We start from the raw sequence: 22,071 nt of genomic DNA, 5'->3' as shown, positions 1-22,071 counted from the left end.
GTTTCTAAGACCAGTGAACTAAAGAGCCTCTTGATGAAAATGAAAGAGGAGAGTGAAAAAGTTGGCTTAAAACTCAACATTCAGAAAACTAAGATCATGGCATCCGGTCCCATCACTTTATGGCAAATAGATGGGGAAACAGTGGAAACAGTGAGAGATTTTATTTTGGGGGGCTCCAAAATCACTGCAGATGGTGACTACAGCCTTGAAATGAAAAGACACTTGTTCATTGCAAGAAAAACTATGAGCAACCTAGACAGAGTATTAAAAAGCAGAGACGTTACTTTGCCAACAAAGGTCCATCTAGTCAAAGCTATGGTTTTTCCAGTGGTCATGTATGGATGTGAGAGTTGGACTATAAAAATAGCTGAGCACCAAAGAATTGATGCTTTTGAACTGTGGTGTTGGAGAAGACTCTTGAGAGTCCCTTGGACTGCAAGGAGATCCAACCAGTCCATCCTAAAGGAGATCAGTCCTGAATATTCATTGGAAGGACTGATGCTGAAGCTGTACTGTAATACTTTGGCCACCTGATGTGAAGAACTGACTCATTTGAAAAGACCCTGATGCTGGGAAAGATTAAAGGCAGGAGGAGAAAGGGACAACAGAGGATGAGATGGTTGGATGGCATCAGCGGCCAATGGACATGAGTTTAAGCAAGCTCTGGGAGTTGGTGATGGACAGGGAGGCCTGGCGTGCTGCAGTCCATGGGGTCACAATGAGTTGGACACGACTAAGAGGCTGAACTGAACTGAAGACCAGTGAGGTCTATTTGTAATTCAAAGCCAGAGGAGCCAAAGGGGGAGGAGTGGTTCTTTTCAAGCCCCAGTGCAGAATCTAGAGGACCAAGGACAAGGTGTATTGCCAAGCAGAGGCTGCAGGATCCCAGCTCTGAGAAAGAATAGGCTCTAGTTTGGGAGAAATCAGAGAACAGAACTCTGGTTTCATACACAGAAAATGTAATTCTTCTGATGACTAAAATGAAGATATTTCAGAAACTTCAATGGGGAAACCTAAAGATTTTAATAAAAAATCCAATTCTGCCTTTGATTTCTACTTTGCTGAAAGTCCTTAGGAGATCATACTGTAGAGCTCTAGCTCGCACACTTTAGTGTGGAAGGTTGATTCTGGGGGCCCAGGGTTTCTGATTCTGTAGGCCTGGGGTGAGGTTCAAGAATTTGCATTTCCAAGATCCCAGGTGATAATGCTGCTGCTTGGCCACATTGAGAATCATTTCTCTAGAGCCTGGTTCTCAGAATTTGTATGTGGCCTGGGAATCTGGAAATAAAGTGAATTTATCGAGTACATGTGCAAGTTGGATGAAAATGTATCTAGCTGCAAGAAAAAAAAAGGGTTAGAAAGAATGTAAGATTGTGAAAGTAAGGAAAAATATTAAAGGGAATACACTGTTTTAATTTTTTAATTAATGGTTTTTGTAGTCCTGAGGAAATATGAAAATAACAAAAATATTAAAAGGAATGTGATATCTTTAAAGAAGGATAAAATTTGGTGTAAATGTGGCATCTTTAAAGAAGGATAAAATTTGGTGTAAAAATAAAGGCCTTAAGGGAATCCCTGATCGTCTAGTGGTTAGGACTCTGTGCTTTCACTGCCAAGCGTGGGAGTTCAATCCCTGGGAGGGGAGCTAAGGTCTCAGAAGCTGCACAGCATGGCCAAAAAAAGAAAAGTCATTGTGATTTTACTAGCAGACCGCAAACTTGGCCCCATATTCCAAATGCTGTTGAGAAGAATGCTGGCTTCCCACCAAGAGACTTGGGTCAAGCCCCAGCTCTGGCTGGTTTCAAGATGCTGTGTACCTTTCTGACCTCCTTCTCTTCTCTTTAAGAAGGAGAGAAAAGTTCTCTTTGAAAAACAAAAATTCTCTTTCAAAAATTTTTTATAGAGCCTCTTCATTGTTTCATAAAACATAATGTGAAAGTGCTGTGCCATAGGGAAGCAAAATTTTCCACCCCCAAAAGTGTCTCCATGGCATGAAAATTCATTTAGACTGATTATTTTTAAGGCCCGAAACACTCAGGAAGAGCCTTTAATCTACACCCCAGTTGCCTAAAACAATGTGGAAGATCTGGGAGTTGTTTCCGGAAGGGAGCTATTACCATCAATATTATAGTATGAAACTAGGCTTGTAGACTGGGAGGAACTTAGCAGAATCTCTTTGTTAGAATTGCACTCTGTATCCGATTGTCTCTGCAGGGTCCAGGGAACATTTGTTTACCAAACATTTGCTTTTCCATCTCCGTGTGAATTGCCTTCCTCACCTTTGAAGTCCCAAGCCACTACCTCCAATATCCTCTTTTGTCTTTAACTGATGATGAGGGCCTTAGACATTTTGGCAAGTTACAGTTTTCCTGGGTCTCTCCCATGTATACATATTACTAAACCTTTTTTTGTTAATCCTGTTAATTTGTCTCATATCAATATAATTCTTAGAAGAGCCTGAAGAACTTAAAAGGGTAGAGGAAAATTTCTTTCTCCCTGATAGTACTTTAAAAGATATAAAATCTCATATAATTACAACTTATTTTTTTACCTTGAAATTTTTTTTTTAAGGAACTTCTTGATGGTCCAGTAGTTAGGGCTCCATGATTGCATTCTTGGGGGCCCAGGTTAAAATCCCTGGTTGGGGAACTAAGATCCTATAAGCCATATGGCATGGCTGCCCTCCCGCCACCACATTTTTTTTTCAGGAGTTAATTATCATAATGGACGTGCATCCAATGTGTGTGTAATATTCAAGCTCGCTATCATTCTCTTTCCTATGAACATAATCACCAAGTCTGTCTTCCTAACTTTAAATGTATTATTTTTCACTTCCATCAGTTTCCAGTTCTCTGGAATTTTCTGCTCAGGAGGAAATCTCTATATAGTATTTCTGGACCTGTCTTTTTGTTTCAGGAAGGGAGATCCCTTCCAGGGCCCAAAAGTGGGTTCTTGTCTAACACTAGGAAGTGAATTGTCTGAGGAGATACATGTGCTGATAGAGCAAGAGACTTTATTGGGAAGGGATGCCCTGGTTATGAGCAAAAGGGTGAAGGAACCCAGGACTGCTCTGCCACGTGGCTCCCAGTCTCAGTCTTGGGTTTTATGGGGATGGGATTAATTTCCTGGTCATCTCTGGCCAATCATTCTGACTTTGGCCTACTGGTGCACACATTGCTCAGCCAAGATGGATTCCAGTAAGGAAAATTCTGAGAGGTTGTTAGGACATGTGGTATCTCCTTTTGACCTTTTCCCAACTCTTGCAGTTGGTGGTGGCTTGTTAGTTCTGTGTTCTGTACCAGGACTTCCTGGCTTAAATAACTCATGCAAATGGTTACTATCGTGCCTGACCAATGTGGGTGGTTTCAGTCAGTGTTTCCCCTGACATTTTAGCCAAAACTCACTGGTGTCTAGAGAAAACACAGCCTCTAGCTGAATATCTGTGGTAGCTACTCTAGTAAACAGATGGGAGAAAATCGAATGACAGAAGTGGTAAGGCCAACAATTTTTGCTTTGATCATTGCATAGGAAGCACCACAGTCTTTGGGTATGGTGATCTTTGGGAAGCAAGTTTGGAGCCTCAACTTGTCACAAGTGTCATACTTATTTGCTCAGTGTGTGAAGCTGAAGCTAGTTGGATCTGTTGCTCTGAAAATAGTTCATTCAGATCTGCCCATTCACTTTTCCTTCAAAGCTCCTCTCACATTTGCCATCCATAATGATGTTAATGTGTAGAACCAGAGCCCAAGTGTTCCTGCAAACATTCCCCTCTCCCCGACTGCTTCCAAAGTGTGTGCAGTGTAGTCAGAATCTTAGACGATTCTGGAATCGTGGAAAAAGAACTGAGCAGCCCCAGTGGCCACGTTCCTGCCTCTCCTTCCCCCATCCAATCAGCTCCTCACAGTGAGGGCAGGAAGTTCACTCTCCTTTTTTCCAAATTCATAAGATTTGCTTCCTTGCTTTTTTGAGCATAAGAAGGTAGGGAAGGACAAGCCCTTCAAGAGATCCTTGGAAAAGCAGGTTGTGAAATCCAGTCTCATCTGAGGCTCTCCCCTTCCATCAAGAACCTTTGCTGCTTCTTCCTTGGATGCCTGCCTCATCCTGTCTCACTGAATTCACACTTCTATGCACACTGTTAGCTAACAAGAGAGGCTTCCTCAAGAAAATGTCCAGATTTGTAGACTTGGGCCCTAGGGGTGGGAACAGGCAGGGGCAGAGCCTTGAAGGGGCAGCTGCCTGGGTTGATTACAGCTCTGTCTGATGTTGGGTGAATTATCCAATCACTCAGGCTCTAAGTTTTTCATCTGGATGATGGAGACCATAAAGATACCTATCTCGGAGTGCTGTTGTGTATGTATAATGAGATATTGCACAAAATCAGAGCTCAATGACCTTGGTCATTATAATCATTAAGGAGCATGGCTTATGATTTTTAAGAGAGGCTGTGATTTTAACACCTTGGCATGCTGTTCTTGGCAGGATGGAGACAACTATGTTCAAGAAATGGAGAAGTCCAAGAATGGCCTTTGCAATGGCTCAGCTAGACACCGTCATTAACATGGCAACTCGTTTCCTCCAGCTACCTTTACTGCAGCTTGAAAATCTGAGAACCACACTTCCTTCCGTGGTTCAAGTAGATCTGAAGTGCAGTTCAGTTCAGTTCAGTAGCTCAGCTGTGTCTGACTTCACAGCCCCATGGACTGCAGCACACCAAGCGCCCCTGTCCATCACCAACTCCCAGAGCTTGCTCAAACTCATGTCCATCAAGTCGGTGATGCTGCCTCTGGCAAAGGGCTTTCTCCAGAGACAGTAATGTTTCTCTTTCTCTTTTGCAGACCTCAGAGGATGAGCCTTCTGAAAAGGATGCCCTGCAGCCAGGTCGCAACATTGTGGCTGCTGGCTATGCGCTTTATGGAAGTGCAACCCTGGTGGCTCTTTCCACAGGGCAAGGAGTGGACCTCTTCATGCTTGACCCAGTAGGTACCTAGTGATGAAGTATGAGCCTTTGTGCTTTAATTCTGTCCCCTGGGATAATTTACCGGTTATTCCTAATACTTGTTTTGGGGGGCAGGGAGTCTAGTTTGGGGGACCAACAGCATAATCTAAAAACACTAAGATCTCTGTTCATGGGAGGGTATTTGAGGGGCTCTACATGGTTAAATGTATCACTCATGCCCTGTTTGTAAGGAATTTATTATCAAAAAAATATATTCAGCTTCTGTGGTTTGTGGAAATACAATGACTTAAGCATCCCAATGCTGCCAGTTTCCAGACAGAAACATAGATTCTTTTTGTTTGTTTGATTTTTGGCTACTTTGTGCAACATGCAGGGTCTTAGTTCCCTGACCAGGGATCCAATTGGTGACCCTGCATCGGAAGGGTAGAATCTTAACCTCTGAACCACCAAGGAAGACCCCAACATGGATTCTTTACAGTAGCACCATCCAGTAGAATTTTCTGTGATAATGGTTATGTTCTGTAATCTGTGCTGTCTGGTATGGTGGCCACTAGCCTTTCGTGACCATTGAACATTTGCAGTGAGTTAGTGTGACTGAGAAACTGGGTTTTTATATTTTATTTCATTTTAATTAATTTAAATAACTACACATGACTATTGGACTACTGGTACCCTATTGGACACCAGTTTGGACAATGTCCCCTAATATATATGTTTTTCCAAAAAGGAGGAGTCACTGGTAGAAAGCTGTTTTATCAGATACTGTGTTATACTCCACACTTTCCACAATGATAAAATAGCAGTAGCAGAAGAGGAAGAAGCACAACCTCTGGGTAGATGAAAAATATAACACAGTGCTGATTGAAAGAAGTAATAGGATAAAGACACAGAGTTCAAAAACAAAGATTGAGCCTTCATGGCAGATGTAGATTAAAGATGTTCAGGAGATCAACTGTTCTTAAAATTTTTCATGTCAATGGAAAATACTAAAAACAATAAACAATAAATTTACTACACATACTTTTACTTGCTAACTATGAAACTCTTTTGTAATGCTATGATCAAGCTAATCCATCATTTTGTAGAAGCAAGGTATCTATTCTGAGAATTAATGATTTTGGGGGGCCTCTAGAATGAAAGATTCGGTTCAGTTCAGTTCAGTTGCTCAGTCGTGTCTGACTCTTTGCAACCCCATGGACTGCAGCACACCAGGCCTCCCTGTCCATAAACAACTCCTGGAACTTACTCAAAGTCATGTCCATCAAGTTGGTGATGCCATCCAACCATCTCATCCTCTGTCATCCCCTTCTCCTCTTGCTTTCAATCTTTCCCAGCATCAGAGTCTTTTCAAATGAGTCAGTTCTTCACATCAGGTGGCCAAAAGATTAGAGTAAAGCTTCAGCATCAGTCCTTCCAATGAATATTCAGGACTGGTCTCCTTTAGGATGGACTGGTTGGATCTCCTTGTAGTTCAAGGGACTCTCAAGAGTCTTCTCCAACACCACAGTTCAAAAGCATCAATTCTTCGGTGCTCAGCTTTTTTTATAGTCCAACTCTCACATCCATACATGACTACTGGAAAAACCATAGCTTTGACTAGATGGACCTTTGTTGGCAAAGTAATATCTCTGCTTTTAATATGCTGTCTAGGTTGGTCAAAGCTTTTCTTCCTGTGAGCAAGCATATTTTAATTTCATGGCTGCAGTCAGCATCTGCAGTGATTTTGGAGTCCTCCAGAATAAAATCTCTCACTGTTTCCATTGTTTCCCCATCTATTTGCCATGAAGTGATGGGACCAGATGCCATGATCTTAGTTTTCTGAATGTTGAGTTTTAAGCCAACTTTTTCACTCTCCTCTTTCACTTTCATCAAGAGGCTCTTTAGTTCACCCTGCTTATTTAACTTTTATGTAGAGTACAGCATGAGAATTGCTCAGCTGGATGAAGCACAAGCTGGAATCAAGATTGCCAGGAGAAATATCAATAACCTCAGATATGAAGATGACATCACCCTTATGGCAGAAAGTGAAGAAGAACTAAAGAGCCTCTTGATGAAAGTGAAAGAGAAGAGTGAACAAGTTGGCTTAAAACTCAACATTCAGAAAGTGAAGATTTTGGCATCCGGTCCCATCACTTCATGGCTCACAGATGGGGAAACAGTGGAAACAATGGCTGACTTTGTTTTGGGGGGCTCCAAAATCATTGCAGATGCTGACTGCAGCCATGAAATTAAAAGATGCTTGCTCACTGGGAGAAAAGCTATGACCAACCTAGACAGTGTATTAAAAAACAGAGACAGTACTTTGTCAACAAAAGTCCATCTAGTCAAAGCTATGGTTTTTCCAGTAGTCACGTATGAATGTGAGAGTTGGACTATAAAGAAAGCTGAGGACCTAAGAATTGATGCTTTTGAACTGTGGTGTTGGAGAAGACTTTTGAGAGTCCCTTAGACTGCAAGGAGATCCAACTACTCCATCCTAAAGGAGATCAGTCCTGAGTGTTCATTGGAAGGTCTGATGTTGAAGCTGAAACTCCAATACTTTGGCCACCTGATGTGAAGAGCTAAGTCATTTGAAAAGACTCTGATGCTGGGAAAGATTGAAGGCAAGAGGAGAAGGGGACTACAGAGGGTGAGATGGTTGGATGGCATCACTGACTCAATGGACATGAGTTTGAGTGGACTCTGGGAGTTGTTTATGGACAGGGAGGCCTGGTATGCTGCAGTCCATGGGACTGCAAAGAGTCAGGCACAAGTGAGCAACTGAACTGATTGAGCATCCAGTGAGTCCTCAGATACCATTCTAGGCAGTGGAGGGAGATAATGCACTGGTCAAACAGAAATTATCTGTCAGGAGTTTACATGCTGATGCATGCGAAAGCACACAGCTCTGGTCATGATGCCTGTGGGTGTATCATTTAGTTTGCTAATGTGCATTAAGGCTCAAGGTCTAGTGAATGTCAACTCTGTCTGCCATCTTGGACCTATTTGGTTCTAGTCAGTTTATTTTGTGTCCTTGTATTATGTCATTCTTTTAAAGACTGTGCCCTGTCTACTTCCCTCCTGTATCAGTTGTCACATGCTCTCTGCTGAGCTCTCTTTATTAGCCTGAAAACCCACAAAGGACACTTGAACAAGGACCCTATGTATGAAGCTTAGGACCTGTCTGAGAAGTTGAAGCAGCATATGGCACTTGTTACAGGTGGAAAACCATGGAGGATGGCCTGCACGTTACTCAGGCAGGGCCTCACAGGACAAAGTTCCTTGGTGGGGCAACCAGAGCCTCCCTAACATGCAAGTTTGCAGGGCTGGTAATTTGATTTTGTCAGAACACAGATTTTGTTCAGGTACAGGGGGACTACCTCACTTAACCAAACACTCAACTGTGGTTTAAGCCACAATGAGAGGTATTTGTTTACATATGACAGATATAATTTCGAAATGGCAGGGATATGGTGCCTGATCATCAGGTGCCCTCTTGTCCAAGTTGTGGAAGGCCATTTGTATACACAGTGGGTGCTAGTGATCACAGTCAGAACAAAGGTATGTATTTTCCAGGTTGGAGTAAGGCTCCACAACCATCTTCACCCCACAATAGAGAACAACTCACCAGGGGCCTAAGTGTCCACATTCCCAGCCCTGGGGTGGATAAACAAGTGAAGACATTATTTAGACAACAGTTGTGTATCTGTCTTGATCTTTGTGATGCTGGAGAATACCCTTGAGAGTCCCTTGGACAGCAAGGAGATCAAACTAGTCAATCCTAAAGGAAATCAACCCTGGATATTCATTGGAAGGACTGATGCTGAAGCTGAAGCTCCAATACTTTGGCCACCTGATGCGAAGAGCCAACTCATTAGAAAAGACCCTGATGCTGAGAAAGACTGATGGCATGAAGAGAAGGGGATGATAAAGGATGAGATGGTTGGATGGCATCACTGACTCAATGGACATGAGTTTAAGCAGGCTCCAGGAGATGGACAGGGAAACATGGCATGCTGCAGTCCATGGGGTCTCAAAGCATCAGACATGGCTGAGTGACTGAACTAAAAGAGTCAAGGATCTTGGCTTAACTAGGTAAAGGGTGTTATTGTATTAACGGAAAAGCTGAGGCCCCAGGTTAGAGATGGGCAGGTCTAGGAGACAGGATTCACAGGACCAGTCCCACAGCACTGCCCCTGGTCTGGACACCCCCCAGGGAGGAGTAATTATTTTGCCAAGCTAAGTCAAGTACTTGACCTTGGGCTAGAGGAGGTCCAGTTTAGAGTCTTTCTAGACTGGCATCCAATAGGAAGAGTTAATTATTCAAAGGAAGTTCAGGTGCTTTTAAAAAGTGGAACTCCACACTGGTCTACTCCAAAGCAACAAATGTCTAGAGCGGGTTATTAAAGTTCATGATCCAGAGACTGTCAAGAACTTCCCTAAGAAGCTGGGTTTACTAAGCTTGGGAGAAGGCATTCTAGAAGAACCATGAGGCCTCGTGCTGTGAGGGGGTTCAGTTCAGTTGCTCAGTCGTGTCCAACTCTGTGATCCCATGGACTGCAGCATGCCAAGCCCCCTGTCCATCACCAACTCCTAGAGCTTGCTCAAACTCATGTCCATCAAGTTGGTGATGCCATTCAACCGTCTCATTCAGATGAGAGAGAAGGTTGGCATGATCTTATTATATATAGAACATGGGCTTTTGCTTGATGATTCTAAGGAAGGTTTGAGAAAGAGAGGGTCAATTCTGGATTGGGTATTGTCTAGATGTGGGTACAATTAATGATTTTGTATCTCAATTTTTATCTGGGAGGTGGGAAGGTTAAAGTGAGGGTGATGATTCATTGGTAAAAAAGCAGTCAGTACTCACATTTCACAGAAAAGAAGCATGTTTGGTTATTTTTGCAGTTTAATATCCTTGTCATTGTCTTATTTCAGACACAGCGTAGCCTTGTCTTTGTCGGAGTGTTGTCAGTGTTCATTAGGAATCTTCTAGCTGTGAGCTGTCATCTTGGGGGATTTTTCCTTTCTCAGTCTTCAAAGTTTAATCAGAACTGATTAGATTTCCAGGTCTTGATTTCCTTCCTAGTGACTTAGTGAGACGTTGAGCCTTTCAAAGTGAATTTGCAGCTAGCTAATTGCAGCCCTAGAGATGAGACCACCAGCACTCAGGTAAAGAGATACCTGAGGGATGCCCTGCAGAAAGGGACCAGGTGGCTATAGGAAGACTGGGCACTTTTATAAGTAATTCTGAGGATTAAAATAAATTTTATCAACGATTCTTCATGCCAAGTGAATACAGTTTCTGATTGAAGGGATTTCCTCTTTACCCTGTATAAGAATACTTGGGGTACAAGGAACTTTGCTCTTTATTGTTCTTTTTTTTTTGCTGTGACATGCAACTTTCAGGATCCCCACCAGGGATCGAACCTATGCCCCCTGAATTGTAAACATGGAGTCTTAACCACTGGACCACCAGGGAAGTCCCTAGGGATGCAAGAAAATTTGAATGGCTTCCAAGATTGAATCATTAAGATAAAATAACTGGACCACAAATTAGTGGTCTAATTACCTCCCCATTTCATGACAAATCCCATCTGTGTAACTTTTTCTTCTCATTGTTGATGGCCCAAATCTCCCAAAAATTAGGGATTAACTGGGGATGAGAACTTGAGGGGATAAATACAGCTAGGTTCTTTACAAATGAGAGTTATAAGGGAAACTTTCCTTCTTATTCCTTTGAATTATTTTATTTTTTGTTATATTGCAGCTTGTGCTACCCGTGCAGGCTCTGCATTGTCCCTGTTATTTGTAAGTCTCATAACAACATCACTGGACAAGCTACAGGAGGACCTTGCTACCCACTGGGTCCTTTCAGCAGGTCCACCTCAGTTATTGTTCTCTGGTGATTGGAGTGTGTGCTATTGACTTCTGTTTCCTGATATCTCTCTTCTTCCTGGTATTTCCCTTCACCTTTCTAGGCTCTAGGTGAATTTGTCTTGGTGGAAAAAGATGTCAAGATTAAAAAGAAAGGAAAGATTTACAGCCTCAACGAGGGCTATGCCAAGTATTTTGATGCTGCCACCACAGAATATGTGCAGAAAAAGAAGTTTCCTGAGGTGAGTGAAGAAAGCCTGAAACAGAAGCAGGGAGGATACTGTCTCAGTAGGTTCCTGTTTGGGAAATGGCTGTGGGGGAGCTGGCTGAAAGAGGTTGTTGCCCCTGTTTTTAGCTTTGACCAGTGTGAGCATGGTGGACTCTGACTTTCTTCATTAGCAATCAATATCTTTCTTTCATAGCTAAGATTTACCTACTAAAGATGTTACTCTTTAGGTTAGTTTATCCAGGAGAAATTGTCTATGAAGAAGGCAGAGACAAATTTTTCAAAATCCAGAGTTTCAGGCCAGAGCATCTCATTTTTTGCCAAGCTACCATGAGTGTAGATTCTGGTCACTCAGTTATGTTTAAGTGAAGGTCCCTTTCACATGGTCTAAAATCAGGACCTGGTGTTTACTCCAAGTTTTAGAAAAGTCTTCAGCTCTAAGGGTGAACACCGAGTCCTGTACTTCATATGGCTATTAAGACAGCCCAAACAATTCAGTAAGTATGTCTGCCATACAAAAAGCCTTATTAAGACAAGTGTGGGAGGGAGTTACAGTGTTTCCAGGTCAAGAGTGTGAAGTCTGACCCATACTGGAAGTGACAGGAAGGACAGTGGTGTGAGGCGCCAGCCTGGCTGTCCCTGGAAGCCCTTCACAAGCTCTAGGCAGAAAGTGCTCAGGATTCCATGGAGTCCAGAGCACTAGGTTAGCAGGGTGCTGGACCTACCTCTGCTGCCTCAGACTGAAGCTTTAGAGAGTTTTCTTCTTTCTGTCTTGTTTGTTCTTGAAGCAAAAATCTTAGAAGTGCAGTTGCCGGTATCTCTCCTTTGTCATCACACACAAACCCATCAGGTATCTTAAGGGCAGAAGTAATAGGATATGGATTGTGAGGTTGATGAAGTCAAAATTATTTATTTACAAGTTCCCAGTCTTGGCAATAATTTCATAGTGGTTCCCATTCTAAGGTAAAAGGTACCTCTTCTAGAACCCATAAAGGAAGATACTTATTTTACCACTGGAAAACCAAACTCTTAGGCAAAAAAAAACCAAACAAAACCATAAATCCCTTTGAAGGAGAAGTTTCAAACTGAGAAACAAAGGAGTCATCCCATGTATGACCAACAACAGGTGAAGAGTCTGACTGCACGAGGACCCAAATACAGGGATGAACACCCAAACAGAAAACCAGACAAAGGCCATGATCATGCAAGTCATGAGAGAAACAGGAATGTCCAGTCAGCAAATTGGAAGATGCTAATAAAAAGAAATGCAAATTAAAATACAACATCATTTGAGATTTGCACAGATTCAACAGATAAATAGTGCTCAGTGGTGTGGGAAAATAAGTACTCTTGTAAAATGTTAAAGGAAACTTAAACGTCCCCCCTCACCCCTCAACCTTTCTGGGTGGGGCAATCTGACAGTATGATTTCCAATATTAAATATTCATATCTTTTGACTCAGTTAATCCTAAATTTCCCCCAGAAACTGATCCTAAAAAACCAATTGATCAAATAAAAACAGAGATAAATGAACAAGGGTATGTCACTGCAGCATTGTTTTATAACAACAACGAAGGAACAACTAAAGTATCCAACAGGAAGTGTTGGTTGGGGCATTCACAATATTCTAGTGAAGTGTTGTGCCACACAGCTATTCACCCATTAGAAATTTAAGTCCTGCTTTATATATTGGTAGTGAGATATGTTCACAAGGTAGGCAGTCAACAAAATGGATTACACCATTAAATACATGTGAATGTATTTCTGCACGCACATATGTGTATGTAGGGTGTGTGTATGCATAAAATGTCTTCAAAATGTGCCATCTTGTTAATAGTGGTTTCTAGAAGTTGATATTATAGAGTTCTTGACTTTCTCTGATGTATGAATATGTGCAATATGTCATTGAAAACAGATCATTGTAACTCTTTCTAGAAATTATTACAAAAACCATTGTCATTTTCAGAGGCAATCAAAGAGTATGCAACCAAGAAAATTGAAAGGTAAAAAGCATATCAAGTATTTAATTAATAAAAATACTATATTCTTTTTCTGGATTTTATGGTGTTTAGTATAGTAAGATCAGCTTTTAAAAATGTATAATATGTTGTGATTCCTTCTCCCTTATTTTAAATAATGTGTTTAAATAATAAGTTTTTACTCTTACACTTAAAAAAAAGGAAAGAAGATAGGCTATTCTGTTTTGAAAAGAAGTCCCCTTGCTGTCTGTAGTTTTGCCCTGGGAAGCCCATCTGCAGGGTGTGCAGGCAGTATCCCTCCCACTCCTCATTCTTCCAGAGGCCATTGCTTTCTGGCAGGGTCTTTGTGTTCTGGCTGCTCTGCTTCCACATGCCGCACCCCAAGGAGATGGGAAGTGGACCAGCACTTTTCTATACCATGCACCATTGTGGAAAGAGCAGTCCTCCTTTGCTATTTCTGTCTCTTGCCAGTGGCAGTTTCTCCTATCCCTGACTGCACTCTTCTGTTAGTCATGATAATCATAGCTAGTGTGTCCTGTGTCTATTCCAAGTGCTTATCATGTACTAACTCATTCAATTCTCCATCAGATTACAAGATAAGTATTAATACCACAACCTTCATTTTACAAATAAAGGAACTGAGGCCCAGAACAGTCAAGTAATGTTAAGGAGTGCAAGCTCTTACTGCTTGCCACATGACAAGCCAATAAATCGAGAGACTAGTTGTTGGGGCAAGGAATAGGGACTTTATTAGGAAAGTCAGCAGACCAAGAAGATGGTGGAGTAGTGTCCCAAAGAACCATCTTGCCTGAGTTAGAATTCAGGCCTCTTTTATACTAAAAAGGGAGAGGATGTGGTTGTTTGTTGCAAACTTTTTGGTGTCAGGATCCTTTGTTCTTGCAGTTGCCCAGGTAGGTCAGGATGTGATGTTCCTTTAAAACTCCAACAAGACAAATGTTATTCTCTGTTCTGCAACTTTTTATTTCTCTGTGTGTGTGTTAGTTGCTCAGTCATGTCTGACTCTTTGCAACCTCTTGAGCTATAGCCCCCCAAGCTCCTCTGTCCATGGAATTCTCCAGGCAAGAATACTAGAGTAGGTTGCCATTTCCTTCTTGCAAAACAGAAATTCTATAGCCATTGAACATCAACTCACCATTTTCTCCTTCCCCCCACCCCATCCCTAGTAACAATGTCCTACTTTGTGTTTCTATATATTTGATTACTTTAGATACCTCATATAAGTTAAATAATGTTGTATTTGTCTTTTTTTTTTGACTGGCTTATTTCACTTGGCACAATGTCCTCAAGTTTCATCCATGTTGTGATGCTGAAAGCTCAGCTTCTCTGTACACTGGTGCTGAATTGAACCTTGGGGACAGAATTTGGGGTGAAGTAGAAAAGAATAGTTTTATTGCCTTTCCAGCAAAGGGGGACACAGTAGGCTCATACCCTCAAAATCATGTGTCCCCTCTTGGGGAAGATAGTGAGAAGTTTAGTAGTAATTGTCCAAAGAGGACATGATCAGCTTGTGGACATTCTTCTGATGGGTTGGTGGTGAGCTGAGTTGGAGTCAGTATCATCAACCTTCAGGTCCAACTGGTCTGGGGTCTACATGCTTGTGGGTGGCATACATTGGATAACATTAATTGTTATCTTCTTTCACCTGTGGGGGTTTCAATATCTGCAAAATAGTTCAAAGATATTGTTGTGTGTATCCTTTGATGGGGAAAACAGAACCTTGTCCCAAGGCTGCTCATGACTGTTTCTCCTTGATCTTCCATCCCCTCCCTTTTCTTATTAACAACTGCTTGAACCTGCCCTTTGTAACTCAGGGACAGTCATGAAGGCTGAATGAAGGCTGCTTCCTATAATCAAAAAAATGGGGAACACAGAAAGTCTTTGTGCCCAGGAGCCCCAAAGGGCCCTGCTTGATATCAGTTGAGTAAGTGGCAAGATTGTTTTTTTCAAAGTCCAAATAATATCCTACTGTGTGTGTATACCTGGAGAAGGCAATGGCACCCCACTCTAGTACTCTTGCCTGGAAAATCCCATGGATGGAGGAGCCTGATGGGCTCCAGTCCATGGGGTCGCTAGAGTCAGACACGACTGAGTGACTTCACTTTCACTTTCCACTTTCATGCATTGGAGAAGGAAATGGCAACCCACTCCAGTGTTCTTGCCTGGAGAATCCCAGGGACGGGGGAGCCTGGTGGGCTGCCATCTATGGGGTCGCACAGAGTCAGACACGACTAAAGCGATGCAGCAGCAGCAGCAGTGTGTGTATACCACATTTCCCTTATCTATCCATCTGTCAATGGACACTTAGGTTGCTTCCACTTCTTGGCTATTGTGAATAATGCTTTGATGAACATGGATATGCAGATATCTCTTTGAGATTCTGTTTCCAATTCTTTTGGATAAATACCCAGAAGTGGAAAGAAAGTTTTCATTTTTTGAAAGTTTTTCTTTCCTTTCATTCCCTCTTTAACCCTCTTTGCTCCAATATCAGCCCTTGGTAATCCTCTTTTACATAATCCAGCATCATGTTTCCACCTTATGTTACTTGACCTCTGCATGGCATTTAGAGTTGTTTACTCTTCCTTTCCAGCTTCTCTGGTGGCTCAGTGGTAAAGAATCCATCTGTTAATGTGGGAGAAACTGGTTCAATCCCTGAGTCTGGAAGATCCCCAAGAGAAAGAAATGGCAACCCACTCCAGTATTCTTGCCTGGGAAATTCCATGGACAGAGGAGCCTGGCGGGCTACAGTCCATGGGATTGCAAAAGAGTCGGACACAATTTGGTGGCTAAACAACAACAGCAACCCTGTCCTTCATGAAACTTGCCTTCTTTAGCCTTGTGTCTGGTTTTCCATCTCTCTTCCTAACCATCTTCTTCTTTTTTTAGTTCCCACACCTCTGCCTACGCTTCTGTCTTGGTACATATAGTACTCTATTCCCAACAAACCTTTTGGCTCACACTTGTCCCCCCAGGGTGATCTCATCTAGTCTCTTCTCATAGGATTCAGATCTGCCTGCTCCTCCAGACACCTAGAACTCCACATATCCAACTCTGACCCTCCTATTCCCCACCCCCCACCACTCTACACCCACACACACACACACCATCTCCCAAGTTTACTACTTTCTGGTTTTCTTCTCTGGACCTATACTGCCTCTACCATCATGTTCATTCCCAGCAAAGTTTGGGGAATCCAGAGGATTACCTCTTTCTTATGCCCATGACTAATCATTTACTGGGCATTACCAACTCCATTTCCTAAATATTCCTCAAAAAGTGAAAGTGAAGTCACTCAGTTGTGTCCGACTCTTTGCGACCCCATGGACTCTTGCCAGCCAGGTTCTGCTGTCTATTGGGATTCTCCAGGCAAGAATACTGGAGTGAGTTTCCATTTCCTTCTCCAGGGGATCTTTCCGACCCAGGTATCGAACCTGGGTCTCCTGAATTGCAGGCAGACTCTTTACCCTCTGAGCTACTCAAGTTAGTCCATTTTCTTCATCCCCAATTCAGACCTGCATTCTTTTACCTATTGAGAAGTCTCTTAATTGGCATCTGAAGGTGTTTTGTATACTTAATATCATTATGTAAATAAAATGGAGGAGGCAAAATCTCCCATGTAATTTTTAACATACAACCTGAATAGTGCTTTCAAGATATCGCATGTGTATGCACTTCAGAAAGTATTTCCCCAGCAGCTACTTTTTGCCCCACACCAGGCTGAACTCAGGGAATGATGCCAGGATAAAGCAGACAGTCTTTTCCCCAAGGGTGTCACACACTGATGGAGAGGTCTGGCATATAAATGCTTATAAAATCAATGCACTTTATAGTGGCCGGTGCCACGCAAAGCATTGGATATTTGCTCTGAAAATTCCTGGTGTTTCCTTGTACTGTCAGAGAATTATTAGATTAGACACAGAAATCTCACATGGGTCACTGAGTGAGGAAAAAGCAAACCTGCCCGAAGGAGCCTTTTCATCTGATAGTCATGCCTTAGTGATATGTCCTACGTAAGGGAGATCATGAACTTTGACTTATTTCTTTCAGAGCAAATCTTCTTTCATTACAAGACTAATGAAATTGACATTTACACAGAAGCTGTTTCATTTCTTTGAATGAATTCTAAAGGTAGTTAAAATAATTTTACCAATGGATAAACGCTGCTTACACTAAGTGCAAAAGTAGTCATGGTTCAAGGAGATCTGGTTTTCAAGAAGCTAAAAAGTGTTCTGAACTGTGAGGGCCAAGGAGGAGATTCAAAGAGGAGCCCAACTGTTGGTGTTTGTCTATACTTCTTTTTCCAGTGTTTTTTTTTTTTTTTTTTCTCATTAGCCTCTGTCTTAGGACACATATTGTCTCTCACTTTAAGTAGTGCAACATTTAATGAGTCCAATTACTAGTTGAGATTTGGGAACTCCTAATGGTCAGCTACATAATAATTTCAAAGCTAGTGGGTAGAGGAAAGAGGACCTGGAATGCAGAGCTCACACCCATTGGATGTGTCACCTGAAGCAGGTGCTGACTGATTGCTAAACCCACTGCATCTTGCCTCTCCCCTCTCCATCCTCCAGGACGGCAGTGCTCCCTATGGGGCCAGGTACGTGGGCTCCATGGTGGCTGATGTGCATCGCACCCTTGTCTATGGAGGGATCTTCCTGTACCCAGCGAACCAGAAAAGTCCAAAGGGCAAGGTAACTCTCCTCTGTCTGCTGGCTGAATCTGCTCAGGGAGCTGGTCACAATTCCCTTTCTCATCATGACTGTTTTTGGCTACCATCTGTCTGTGAGTGGGCAGGTGGAAGAGAAATGAAGTATATATGCCATTAATAGTGTTCTAAGGTTGTGGTAGAAGGTCTGGAGTGGAGGAGGCTGAAGTTGTTGGTGATTGTCACTGGCCTTCACTTCTGCGGCTCTCAAGCTCCTCAATTCACTGTGAATCAGCTGTGTTCACCCCCCACTTTCCACATGCTGTGTCTGTCTTTTTGCTTCATTACCAGCTGATTTTGGATCATAGATCCTTTTGAGAACTTAATGAAACTTACGAAACTTACATAAAACTTATTACATGTAAACATACACATTACATATGTTGTCAGGGGGTTCACAATAACCTGAGGACGACCCAAGAATTTCCTAGAGGGTTTCCAGAAGTTCAGGCTAAGAACTTCTGACCTATCTGTAAAGGTAGCTCTGGGAAGATCTCATTGCAACTTTATGAAACAAAACCTAAAATACCTGTGTTATCAAGTGGGAATCCTATGATCCCAATGCATCTATCTTGAATAGACCCTGCCATGGAAAGGTGTCTGATTTTTAGCCAGTCACAGAATCATAGGTAAGAAGACAAATTCAAATAAATGTCTGTATATTCTCTGACACACTAACAACTAGCCACACATATATGCATCTCTCAGTGAGGGCGATCCGACCTGAATTATTGGAATATCAGATTCAAAGCCACGATAAGAAGTCTAACATACCACGTGAAACCAAAGAGAAGATTTTAACATGCAGGTTGGTGTATCAGGCATTTCTTTTCCTGTGATGGTTTAGCTCTTGTATATTAGCTTGTTGGACAGATAAATCTAGTGAGCAGAACAGTGCTAAGGAGTATTACATGAGATCAAATAGAAGATGTGGAAATTCTTAGGTAGAACCACATTTGCCATCTACTCAGTTCTAACAAGGAGAACATTAAGACTAATTACTACTAGCTATTAATATTAAGATGATTTAAAATTAGTCAGAAAATACCTACATATAATTACAAAAATATTTCCACAAGATATATAACTGCATATATAGATCTACATTCATAGTACCATATTCAAAGTACCATTGATTTCTTTTTTTAAATTTTATTTGGAGGATAATTGCTTTACAGTGTTGTGTTGGTTTCTGCCATATGACAACATGAATCAGCCATAAGTATACATATATCCCCTCCCTCTTGAATCTCCCTCCCACTCCCGACCCCATCCCATCCCAACATAGCACCGGTTTGAGCTCTCTGTGTTACACAGAGACTTCCCATTATCTATTTTATATGTGGTAATATATATGTTTCACTGTTACTCTCTCAATTTGTCCCACCCTCTCCTTCCCCTGCTGTGTCCACAAGTCTGTCCTCTGTGTCTATGTCTCTATTCCTGCCCTGCAAATAGGTTCATCAGTACCAGTTTTCTAGGTTCCATATATATGTGCTAATATATGATATTTGTTTTTCTCTTTCTGATTTACTTCAGTCTATATAACAGGCTCTAGGTACCACTGATTTCTGATCTCATGGTCTCTGTGATCATGTTTGTGTGAGTGGGTGGGTAGTAGGGTGTGACTGCTTCTCCTCCTATTGTCTCTGTAGAGCAATGTAGATTTTAATTGTGGGGAAAAAATAGATCACATAGCCTGCAGGTAAAGGCACCATGAAGATCTGGACACTGTGTTTTAAAATGAGCTCACTACAAAAATATCTTAAGGTCAGAACAAAACTTGGTTCCAAGATAAGTTTTATGTAAGTATCCATGTCCTTATCTATCTGTTTTTTTATAGTATCTGAATTAACATGGTACACATAAAATCATCCTATTCTGTTTCCCCAAAATGGAAATAAATGCCCCCTACAGTTTTAACTTAATTTCTGCTCAGTGCCTGGCTCTCCAATTCAGACTGGAAATAGTTTGTTCCTCTCTTTGAAATAACAATAATTTATAAATCAGCACAAGATGTAACTATGAAAAAAAGAATGGAAAGAAGTTGTGCAGAGCTGGATCAATCACTTTGAAAGCTGATTACAGAAAAGGAAATTTAAGTTACAGATTTCATACCTATGAGGGAAGGAGGGAGAGGATAGTGTGATATAGAGTCAGAGCATGCAGCAAGAATGTCACCTGAATCTATGTGACGTGTGTGCGTGTGTCTGTTGTAGGTCAGGGGATGAGGAAGAAGTCAAAACATAATGACAGAAAAAGACCCAGAAAGGACATTCAATCAGCCTGTTTCAATTCAACTCACCATAAACTAACTGGACACAGGATTGACACCTAGTCATCTCATAATGCCTTTTAGAAGGGCATTTCTTTTTCAGAACAGGCACTGGATCCATGTACCCGGCTTGGCAAAAAATGGTACAACTGATTTCCCCCCATTTCTGCCCTCCACTGGGAGCCCTTGTGCAGCATACACTGCAGCCTTGTTTGGACACTTCCTACATGTCAGGCAGTACTAGGAATGAAGATGCCACAAAGACCAACCTTAAGAGATGCCTCCCCTGCCTTCAAGGGAGGGCGTCCAAGGAGGAAGGCAGATGTTAAACAAACCTCAGAGTCAGGATTATCACGAAAGGGGAAGTACAGGATGCTGTGGGAGAGCAAGCAACAAGAGACTAGGCAACTCAGTCTAAGGGGTCAAAAGAAAAGGTCATCTAAACACCAGAAAACTCTTCAGCCAAGCTGACACTTGAGCTGTTCCTCCCCACCATCCTGGACAGTGTAGTTATCCTGAGAGACCACCCAGCACTCTCTAGGTGACCCTCTGATCCCATCCAAGCTTGACTCTATTGGCCTTAAGGTCGGGCATGTAGAGGCTCCTAATCTGGACCCAGAATCACTTCACCTCATTGACGAACTAGTGAGAAATGAACACTAAGATCTCATACTCCCAAGTCTCTCATAAACACAAAGGTCAGCAGACAGGTAGCTATCGACTGGAGGTATCCCCAAAGGCATATATGATCAGCATCAACTGGGGCACCCAGCCTTCTGGAGAGTGTTGGTCTCTGGCAGCAGCTCCCCTGAGATGGGCAAATGTACTCACACTAATGAGACAGAGGCTCAGCAGTTGGAATTCCTCCTGGAGCTTCAGGCGCATGGTTTGGGGGTCTTGGCAACTTGGAACACTTGTCCACCTGACTCTGTTTCTCCTCAGCTCCGGCTCCTGTATGAATGCAATCCTGTGGCCTACATCATCGAGCAGGCGGGAGGCCTGGCGACCACAGGCACCCAACCCGTGCTGGACGTGAAGCCTGAAGCCATTCACCAACGAGCCCCCCTCATTCTAGGGTCCCCAGAAGATGTACAGGAATATCTCACCTGTGTACAGAAAAATCAGGCAGGCAGGTAGTGAGTCTGACCCACAAGCCCTCTTCTCTTTGTATGTGCTTTGTTAGGGATGAGTAAGTGAGTGAATGCTGGTGATGAGAAACAAAAAGTAAATTCACTGAATCGTGTGCAGAAAAGCAGCAGCGAACTGCTCACGACAGGTCTAGAAACCAGAGGCGAGTTTGTGCTCAGTGTAAAGGGCTGAAAATAAAACCCACATGTGAAAGAACAACTGTGATTTGTCTTCTGTCATGAACAGTGGTAAATAGGGTTGTTGTTTATCAGCCCAAGTAATCAGCAGCTATCCCTTGTGGGCAAAAAGTACAGAGGTCAGTTAAGAATTTGTCTTGGCTGAGAATTTGAACCTAATGTCTTAATCCTATAGTGATTAATTTCCTTTCTTATAAAATAGATACATATGTTTACTATATATACTCATTTCATATATACTTATATATATATATATTTTATGTATATAAATATATCCATTATAGATATTTAAATGGCTGAGTTAATTTCTTAAAAGTTTTTGTCTTATTGTGGATAGGCTTTGAGTTATAAAGCTCATGGCTATTAAATTGTAAAATTTTGGATCAAGCGAACAAAGATACATCAGGACAAAGTCAAGCCATTTTTAGGAGCAATGATTTGGATGACCAATAACTACTTGAATGGAAAAATGTGGTCACCTGTTGACAAAGTCACATACTAAGTGGAGTTAATATTTAAAAATTAATATCTAGTTTTCTCAGCCTTGTGACTTTTCCTTTTTAATTTTTTGGGGAAATACTTTAATCTATTCTAGATCCTAACCAGAGTACACTGGTTAATTACTTCATTTGTCCAAATTGTGTTATGATTGGGATGGGTGGCATATGCATCAGAAATCTGTTTGCTTTTCCAAGAGTTGCTATATATGTATATAGACCTGGAGGTCAAA

The 22,071-nt window shown here is 42.0% G+C and overlaps 1 protein-coding gene across 1 annotated transcript in view; it reads left to right on the top strand.

Moving 5' to 3' along the window:
• Window positions 1–21,276, top strand: part of FBP2 (fructose-bisphosphatase 2) — a 45,941-nt gene extending 24,665 nt beyond the window's left edge. The window contains 4 exon segments of the mRNA NM_001290866.2: window positions 4,836–4,976; window positions 10,918–11,055; window positions 17,608–17,727; window positions 20,959–21,276. Of these exon segments, the coding sequence (NP_001277795.1) occupies window positions 4,836–4,976; window positions 10,918–11,055; window positions 17,608–17,727; window positions 20,959–21,153 (594 nt within the window). The 3' untranslated portion in view covers window positions 21,154–21,276.
• The last annotated feature ends 795 nt before the right edge of the window (window positions 21,277–22,071 follow it).

Source organism: Bubalus bubalis, chromosome 3 (genome assembly GCF_019923935.1).
Source record: "Bubalus bubalis isolate 160015118507 breed Murrah chromosome 3, NDDB_SH_1, whole genome shotgun sequence".
In the NCBI taxonomy this organism is placed as follows: domain Eukaryota; kingdom Metazoa; phylum Chordata; class Mammalia; order Artiodactyla; family Bovidae; genus Bubalus; species Bubalus bubalis.
The sequence above is the reverse complement of the archived record's forward strand: the minus strand, read 5'-3'. Positions and strand labels throughout refer to the sequence as shown.